General features: G+C 45.0%; 1 protein-coding gene across 1 annotated transcript in view; it reads left to right on the top strand.

Moving 5' to 3' along the window:
* Positions 1-2,307: 2,307 nt before the first annotated feature.
* The window catches only part of ZNRF2 (zinc and ring finger 2), an 89,368-nt gene continuing 81,771 nt past the window's right edge, over positions 2,308-9,904 (top strand). Inside the window, exon 1 of the mRNA XM_023188386.1 lies at positions 2,308-3,814. Coding sequence (XP_023044154.1) covers positions 3,355-3,814 — 460 coding nt within the window. The 5' untranslated portion in view covers positions 2,308-3,354. The remainder of the gene's footprint in view (positions 3,815-9,904) is intronic.

The raw sequence follows: 9,904 nt of genomic DNA, 5'->3' as shown, positions 1-9,904 counted from the left end.
ATTGAGGGTGGGGCTCAACAGCCTGTTTTAACAAGGTTTTCCTGTAATCCTTGTGTGTGCTAAAGTTTGCAAAGCACTGATTTAGACTACTGTTTATCCAAGTGCAGATTACAACCCCTTAGGGGGTTATAAAATCAATCCAATAAGCGGTGACCAGCATTTTACAAAAGTGACGTCAAATAGAAAGCAGAGTGCATTTCAGGTAGCATGGGTATTATCTCAAAAACCCGTTGCAGTTCTACATATGTGTATACCTGTGTGTACTCATTTGGATGAAGCAGCACTTTTAATTTTTGAAGAACTGGTAGGTAAAATAAAGAAGTGACGGCTGGGCGCGGTGGCTCATGCCTGTAATCCCAGCACTTTGGGAAGCCGAGGCGGGTAGATCACAAGTTCTGGAGTTCAAGACCATCCTGGCCAACATGGTGAAGCCCTGTCTCTACTAAAAATACAAAAAAATGAGCTGGGCATGATGGCACGTGCCTGTATCCCAGCTACTCCAGAGGCTGAGGCAGGAGAATCGCTTGAACCTGGGAGGTGGAGGTTGCAGTTAGCCCAGATCCCACCACTGCACTCCAGCCTGGCGACAGAGCAAGACTCCATCTCAAAATAAATAAATAGATACAGAAGCGACACATTTTCAATGAAGGCAGAACTGTTTGGTTGACAATAACATACATCGAAAGCTTCATGCTGGTGACTGGAGAGAGATGAGAAGGGTGAGGAGAGAGGAAAGAGGGCCAAGGAAAGAACATAGAAGCCCAGCATTTTATCTCCAGAATCCTCGTGGGGAAAGAAACAAAAAGGCCCACTAGAGAGGAGGTGGAAGGGGCATCCACCACAAGGGAAATGTCAAGGAGAATAAGAACGTAAGTTAATGAGTGACATTCAAGAAATAATTGTTTTAGTACAACTGGTGAAGATATATGTATTCACTCACTCATTCATTCATTCGTTCACCAAACATTTTTTGTAACATTGCAAGACCAGACACTATGTTAAACACTGGAGGTACAGACATGAAGTTTGTCATGGAGCCAATTATTTAGTGACAAGCAAGATGTGTAATAACAATAACATGATCAGAGCTATGAAGGAGTTATTGTACAGCACTGAGTGGGAACACTGAAGCCAGTCTGTGATGCTGGGATGGGGAAGGAGGTGGCAGGAAACATCTGCAGAGGGCACTTAACCAAAATAATGACCATATCTTAACATGATATTGCGTATAAAGCACTGAGTACCTTTGTTTTTCCATTAAATATGTGTGTGTGTGTACATAGATACACGATGTATGTCTTTATATGTATACATATATTCTTCTCCATTTGTTTAAAAACTTGATTCCCACACCCTAAGAGTGATGAAAATCATTACATAAACGACTTACTGCAAATAGTGAAAAAATGACAAAGTATTTATTTCTGTAGTTTCATAAAACACCACTTGCTATTATTTTCAAGTAGAGACTAGACATTTTCAAAATGGGAGTCTCAGAGCAGGCTGTTTCCTGGGTATCCAGACCCCGCTCTGACTTGAAGAGACCACACCAACACCGAGGAATGCACTGAAGAGAATTTTATTACATTCCATTTTAGAGAAGTTACAGGATCTTAAAGATGCAGGTGCCCTAGGATTTAACACAAAAAGTCGTCCAGGTGCGGTAGCTCACGCCTGTAATCCCAGCACTTTGGGAGACCGAGGCGGGTGGATCATTTGAGGACAGGAGTTCGAGACCAGTCTGGCCAACATGGTGAAACCCTGTCTCTACTAAAAATACAAAATTAGCCAGGTGTGGTGGCACGTGCCTGTAATCCCAGCTATTCTGGAGGAGGAGGCAGGAGAATCGCTCCAACCCGGGAGGAGGAGGTTGCGGTGAGCCGAGATCGCACCACTGCATTCCAGCCTGGGTGACTGAGCGAGACTCGGTCTCAAAAACAAAAACAAACCTGAAGTCCAAAAAAGTAAAATAATTTGCTCACCACACATAATTTAGTTTGGTGTTGGGCCTAGATCCTAGGTTTTGTGAGTCAGGTGCAGCGTTCCTGGCACGACGGTTTTTGCCCTACCACGGAGGGTCAAGTTGGATTATCCCGAGTTCTTCCAACTCTGCGCTTCCTCCCAGGTTGGTGTTTCAAGAGTGAGTCTAATTCAAATCAAGCTGGCTTCTGAGATTCTCTTTTTTTAAATCAGTGTGTAACACCAACACCCACCGAAACCAAATGGCTCTGGGCACAGGACACAGCCATTCACGCCCCCTGCCAGGAAAAGCTGCAGCTGACACAGGCTCCTCTAGCGTCGGCGGGCCACGTGCGGGAGGAGGGGCCGCCTTCTGGTTGGCGCCCGGTGTCCGTCCCTCCTATCGGCGTAGGCCCCGCGAGGAAGACTCGGGCTCGCCCGGGCTGGCAGGGCGGGGCCAGAGACCTGTCCATCACCAAGTCCACGGGTGGCAGCACCTACCACACCGCAGTACCTTGGCGAGGCGGAGCAGGGGCGGGCAGGTCGCGGCCAGGAGAGGCGGAGCAAGGCCGGCGGGAGCCAATCGGCCCGGCGGCGCGAGGGGGCGGGGGCGGGGTCACCGCGCGCTACCCAAACACACGGGCTGGGCGCACCCCGCCGCCGCGCCGCTCCGCGGTCTTCCGGCGCGAGGGCCGGGGAACCTCCTCCCCTCCCGGGCACCCCCACCTTCGCGGCCCAGATCCTCCCGCCAGCCCGGCCCCTCCTTCGCAGGGGGAGCGAGGCGACGGTTGCCGGGAGGCGCGCGCCACCCCTCCCTCCCATTCTTCGTCCTCCCCTCGCGCGCCACCCGTTTTTCCTCTTCCTCGGTTAATAACAGCTGGGTGGCTGGGGGAGGAGGGAAGGTGGCCCTGGCGGAGTCTGGGCCGGCGCCTCCCACTCAGCCGCCAGCCGCCGTGGGAGCCGGAGGATGGCGGCGGTAGCAGCGGCCGCCCGAGAGGAGGCGGTGCCGAGGCCCGGGGCGCCGAGTGCGGCGGCAGAGAGCGGCAGCAGCCCGTCGTGGCGCACCAGAACCGAAACCAGCGGCAGCCGCACGGCCACCTGAGCCGCCCGTTCCTGCTGGAGCCAGCGAGGGGTGCCAGCAGCCGGGACCTCTTCCTCTCCGCGTCTCTTCGTCTCCTGCGCGCCCGCGTCAGGCGGCCGGCCTCGCCCACCGCCCCGAGAAGAGCGCGCCGGGCGCTGACTGCCCCTCGGGGCGCCGGGCGGCGGCCCTGGACGTGCTGGGGCCTCTCTGGGCCGGCCGCGGCGCCTCGGCCCTGCCCTCTAGCTCCTGCGCTCGCTCCCGCCCTCCCGGCTCTCGGGGCGCAGCGCGCGGGCCCGGCCCGGGGCAGGGCGGACATGGGCGCCAAGCAGAGCGGCCCGGCCGCCGCTAACGGCCGCACGCGCGCGTACTCGGGCTCGGATCTACCTTCCAGTAGCAGTGGAGGGGCCAATGGGACCGTGGGCGGCGGCGGGGGCGCTCGGGCCGCCGCCGCCGGGAGGTTCCCGGCTCAGGTGCCCAGCGCTCACCAGCCCAGCGCCTCAGGCGGCGCCGCGGCGGCCGCGGCGGCCCCAGCAGCCCCGCGCAGCCGCTCCCTCGGCGGGGCCGTGGGGAGCGTGGCGTCGGGGGCCCGCGCGGCGCAGTCCTCCTTCAGCATCCCGAACAGCAGCAGCGGCCCTTACGGCTCGCAGGACTCGGTGCACAGCAGCCCTGAAGACGGCGGCGGCGGCCGGGACCGGCCGGTGGGCGGGAGCCCCGGCGGGCCGCGCCTGGTGATCGGCTCCTTACCAGCTCACCTCTCGCCGCACATGTTTGGAGGTACGGACCCCTCTCCGCGCGCCGGCACTCAGTCCTCCCTCGGCTGCACGTGGGTCGTGGCCGCCGGCTATTTTTACCCTTCTCCTTTTCTCCTTCGGCCGGGGCGCAGGGGGCCGCCGGCCCAGCCCGCGCCGGTCTCCATCCTGGGAAGAAACCCCCGGCGCTTAACTCCTGAGGTGCCGCTACCGCGTAGACGCTTGGTTTTGTTTTTAAACATCGTGAGCACCCTCACCTCAGCGGCTCCCCGGTAGAGAAAGTCTGTTTTCCAGAGAGACGACTGGAGCAAATGTTGTTTTACAACAAACCGACGAAACAGCCCTTGTGGTTGTGGCTTTTAGTACCAGGAAGTCAGGAAGAGACCCGTTGCTAAATGTAGTTCTATCTGGGGACTCAGTGGGGAACAGGTTTTAAAGGTCAAAAGTCAAAGGGTCTCGAATGAACGCTGAGTTACCATCTTTGGACCGACTTTTAATATAAAGCTGTAATCCTTAAATCTGTGTCAGTAGTCCCACTTAGTATGTCACTTTAATTGTATGAATGCGTTAATGAAAAGTTTGTTTTTAAACCTCACTAAACCGCTGCTTAAGATCACAGTTAATGTGAGTCTTGCTTAATTTGGAAAGCATTTAAAAAATGGAAAAGTTTCCTAAGGAAGTAAAAATTTTGCAAATCAGCCTACAAGGTACAGTAATTGGCTAAGTTCTTTTGAAGAGCAGTGTTGACTAGAGTTAAGGAAAAGTCAGTTGTGAAAAATGGACATTTTAAATAGCAAAAGATGGCTTTACTATAGAAACAGGAGGAAGGGTGCATTGTCCTGGGAAAATGAATTCTTCAGTTATGTTTTATGCTGATCCACTTTATTGCAAAACGCTAATAGTAAGTGAATCAAGACCACACCCCCTCCCCGATTTATGAAAATAAATAGAAGTATAGAAGATAAGCATTCCCATTTCATCGCATTATACATCCGATATTAGAAGAATTCGCAGCTGAGCACAGATTAGCAGCGAAAACAGCATCCCCTACATTTTTGTGCCTCTTTTACTCATGTATTTGTAAACGTAGGAACTTTGGGGACTTAGGAAAGTGGAATACGTGGTAATTTATCTGTTCTAATGTTCTGTACTATCAGCATACACGCCAGCATAAATTAAAAATAAGAATGTCATGTTTAATTTTTCCCATCTTTTAGTAACACTTTGCACATTCAATATGGAACGACGCTTGAGTTTTAATTAGCTATCTTGTTTTAAAGTAATTTTTGCTTTTTAAAAATATTCATCCCTCTTAAAATTGGGCCATTTTTAAAAGTCATTTGCTTTTGAGTAAAAGAACTCTACTGGTGTCCTTAAAGTGATTGGATCACAACTAACCTACCAGTTGAAGTTGCTGTAGTCCACATTGAAGAATATAAAAGGCAGTTTCTGAGAATTGGTGATTAGTACAAGAATGAAGGGCAAACTGGTTTTTAATATTTATATTTTTAAAGTGAAAATTTGCATTTAGCAGTTATAAAAAGGTGAATATTTAAGTTTGCTAAAGAAGGGTGAATAGGAAAAGCCTTGTCAAGTTAATAGTTAATATTTAATATGCTGATTTTTAAAAATTCATTTTCTGAGAGTTGATAATTCCCTTTGAGAAACATTATATTTCTGTGGATTTATTTTGTTAAGTAAATGCATTCCATTCGGAGCAAGGGACAAACAGTTGAGCTCCATGCTTCCTAGTAAATGAGTAAATCAAAATACCTAGTTGCTTGAAGTTGGAGATAAAGCATTTATCTTTTTTCTTATCTAAGTTCTAGGTTTGTGCACTCACTATAGTTCTTTTAGTGCTGTTGGGGTTGGGTGACTGGGACCTAGTAGTACAGTGACAGTTTCTGAGGAACTTTTAGCAGCCTTTCTCAACTGACTTTGTGGAGAGAATTGTACTGTAGTGTGCAATGCATTTTAACTTTTAGCTCCAGTGCATTTAGGACGGTTTTAGTTATGTATCATTCTTGGAACAGTTGAGAAAACAGTCACTGAAATAATTTCCTGTGTTTGGTGATTCAGATGAGGAACCTCAGTTGAGAATTGCTGGAAAGGGATCGGAGAAACTACCTATTCTTATATGACAGGATCAGATGAAAGTGCCACATCCTGAAATTTTTGTTGAGACAGGGAGATGGAATACACTTATGTAAAAACCCATCTTAGTGGCATGCCTTACTGAGATTTTTACCTATATTTTAGTGGACGGGTTATTAGGAAAATAATAGAGGCATGTTTCTCCTCATCATTTGGGGAGCTAGATGAGGAATCATAATTAACAAAATTAGACTTAACTATACTTCACATTTACTTAATTTTTGTAGTATCTTATAGCATTATTGTGTTTATTCAGTTACAAATTGTATAAATGGTTATATACAAGTAACTCCATCTGAAAATTGATAAAAAGATTATTTCAGAATTAATGGAAAGTTCATATTGTTTTTTGTAAAACTGTTGTTTTAATTGTTGTTTATATTATTCACGTCTCCTAATAAGAAAATATGGTACCAATAAGATTCAAAATTATTCTGTTGTGAGCTGTCATGTAAATGCAAAGCAGTCCCCCCCCTTTTATTTTTAACACTTAAAGAGTCTAGCAGGTGGAATTGTTAGTAGTTCCCTCACAATGAATTGCCACATTGAACGAGGAAGTTTTCTGTGTTGGTTTTATGTTTTGCTGTCTTTTGGACATCTATTTTGGCTATGTGCGCTCTTATTCTCTCTAGAGACTGGAAGAAAAATGTCTAATCCAGATATTTCAGTTTGTAGAAATTTCCTAGAATTGAGTTGCCGGACATCAGAATATGATTATATGGGAGTTTTTAGGTGAAGTAAATCTTGTCTTTGTTATTCTTTTCAGACTGGGGAGTGTTAAAGTGAACAGACACTTTCTTGACTACTGCTAGTATTGTCCATCACCTTTGTTTTAGAACAGGTCTTAAGGGTATTTCCTAATATTTAAAAATCTTGATAGTATCTTGGGTTGGTCTGGCTTTAATTTATGTCTACTTTTTTTCCACTGTCAAGTAGCTTTGTGCATAAGAGCATAATATGAGTGGTAAAATAGCCTTTATTGATGCGGCAAGGATGGGGTAGATGAATTGGGCTATAGAAATATACCAATAAATGGAGATTATTTCCAGAGAAATCGTGTGGACTTCTATAATGTGTCCTTGAGTCCGGAAGTGAAAATGTAAAATGACTTAATCTCAGACAACCAGTGGTGCAGAGTTGCTTTTGGCCTCCTGATTTTCTTGAGCTTTTTGGGTGTGGCTTGCTCTTGAGTAGTTCAGTAGTCTGATTATCATTCAGGTGCCTTGTTACTTGTGAAACATGTTTTCTTATATTGAAGGAGTGCGGGTTATCTCTTAAAACTGAATATGTTGAAGAAGACCTGTATTTCTAGGAAGATTTCTCTTAATTTGTAAGGCAGATGTGAAGTTTTATGGTGTTAGGTTGTCTTCATCAATTAACCATTATTGAATTGGTCTCAGTTATCACTTCTTACCAATATCAAGTGCCAAAATGTTTGAATTTGGGATATTGTAATTAATTTATTTCCTACTCTTGAATGTTATTTTGTGCCATTGAAGGCTTTTACCGGGAGTGGCAGAAGAGGAATGTTTGCCTTTCTAAGAAAAATGAGCCTTCTAACCACAACCCCTGCCACTCCTGAAGTAACAAGAATTTTGGTGGTTATTGTTTCTCACTTGTAATTTCGTACCTTTGTATTATATGCTTTGCTGTGTTTAAGCGTGGCCTGTGTCATGGAAGTTTCTGCTTTGGGAATTTTTTGGAACTATTCTTGACTGCAGGGTGGGGAGGATTGGTGAGTTGCACAGGGCATCACCTGATCTGAGAGCAGCATGACCTAAGAAACTGGTATTTTGATGCTTTGCTGGCTCGTGCAGTGCCTGAGGGAGTAAGAGCCCTGTTGTTGTAAGATAGTGTCTTACTCCCTCAGGCACATCTCCAGCAAGTCCCTTGCTGTCCTCCAATTTGATTGCTTTGCCTGATGACTAGTAAGTAAGTTCTTCTGATTACCAAATATCGTTAATTAGATATCAACTTGTAAACTATTTATTATTGTTTGGGTTTGTAAGGAGAATTGCCCTAATGTTGCACGTATTGCATGTTCTAAGTATTATGTACAATTGGGTATATGGCAAATGTGTTAAAAGAGAGTGTAGGAACTGCTTTATGTAGCAAATTACTTCCTAAGTTTTACCTTTTGTAAATATTCTTGAGAACTATTGTTTATTTGAAATGTTAGTCTGTGTTTTAATTTTGCATGTACATGACATTTACTTGTTTAGAAATTGGACAAAACGTAGACCTTTTTGTGAAAAGAGGGTTCAGAAATGCCTTAGGTTCTGATTTTATTCGTTTTCTAAGCTGCTTATTAACAAATGACTACAAATTTAGCGGTTGTAAGCAACATATTTACTACCCCGCAGTTTCTATGGGTCAAGAGGCTGGGCACAACTTAGCTGTGTCCTCTGTAAGACTGCAGTCAAAGTGTTGGCCAGGGCTGGGTTGTTATCTAGAGACTCAACTGGGAAAAGATCTACCCCCAGACTTCCTTGGGTTATTGGCTGAATTTATTTCTTTGTGTCTGTTAGGTTCAGAGCAGCTTGCTTCTTCAAAGTCAGCAAAGGAAGAGAGTCTAGCAAAGGTGAACTGGTGCTGTGTTCTTACATAATCATGTACATGTAATCACATACAACCCATTGCCTTTGCTGTATTTTATTGATTAGAAGCAAGCCATAGGTCCAGTTCACGTGCAAGGGGAGGGAATTATACAAAGGTTTAAACACCAGGAAGTGTAGGAATCAAGAATAGTCACATCAGTTCTGTCTGCCACATGGATTATAGACTTAGATTGACAGTTGAACATGTAACTTTTTTGTTAAACTCATTTTTTATTGACTTTTAAAAAGTTGTCCTAATGCATATGGTAAGTATAGCATTAATAAACAAGAATCGAGCCCCTTTTAGGGGCTGCGCATTGTAGTTACTGAGGGTTCAAATATGGGGCTTCTTTATGCACTGCTCAACTCTCCACTGAATTTGAGAGATGGGTATATGTGATTATTATACAGTGCAACAAATTATATAATAGAACTGTTAGCAAAATGCTTAGTGAAGTATCTTTGTCTAGGCTAGTCAAAAAATGCTTCCCAGAGGAGGGTTTTTTGAATACATTGAATACAGTTCAAAATACATTTGAACTGTAGTTTGAAGGATTTAGAAGTTTTACGGAGAGAGGGCATTATAGACTAAAGAGAAATCCATAGAAGCGTGGGTTTTGATAGGGCATACTGAAAAGTTAAATATGTCTGGATTGTAGGGTGCATAGAGGAATGATGAGAACCTGAAGCTAGAAAAATAGAAAGTGGAGCCAGCTGAAGGATTTTGTGGTGCTATAGGTTTGTTTTATCTTATGAAGTTTGAAAGCAGGGGGAGTATCATGATTAGGCCATTGGGCACAATTAACAATTGTAGTTTACATGGCTGGCGACCTTCTCTAGTGGTGCAGACTTCAGGCTGTATGCAGCAACCCTGATCAGGATTCAGTTCTTAAAGAGGAGAGTGTGATTGCAGGAGGATAAGTTAGGATTCTTTTAGAATATAACTGATAGAAGAAGATGCCTATGTTGAAAACATGGCATTGGTGAGGGAGAAGAAAAGTTAGATTTGATTGAGATTTCTAAGGTAGAACTGATAGAATTGAGAACCTGGGTACATAGTGATGTCTTTAACCAGTATTAAAGATGAAAAGAACAAGTTTTAGGAAATGATAATGAGTTCCTTTTAGGCCTGTTAAATTGAGTGGCTATAGGATTTCCATCTGGATAAAAGTATCCTTTAAGTGGTTGGAAACATGAGTCTCTAATTCAGGATATTACAAAAAATTGAGAAATCAATTTGCAGGTTAGAAATGAATCCAGAAAGTGGATAAGATTACTAAGGGATGAATATAAATTGACGAAAGACAAGGATGGAATTCAGAGAAGCAAGTATTTTAAAAGACAGGCAGAGGAAGAGGCCAGCA

The sequence above is a fragment of the Piliocolobus tephrosceles genome, chromosome 8 (genome assembly GCF_002776525.5).
Source record: "Piliocolobus tephrosceles isolate RC106 chromosome 8, ASM277652v3, whole genome shotgun sequence".
NCBI classification, from domain to species: Eukaryota; Metazoa; Chordata; class Mammalia; order Primates; family Cercopithecidae; genus Piliocolobus; species Piliocolobus tephrosceles.
This window is presented reverse-complemented; position numbering and strand designations above follow the sequence as displayed.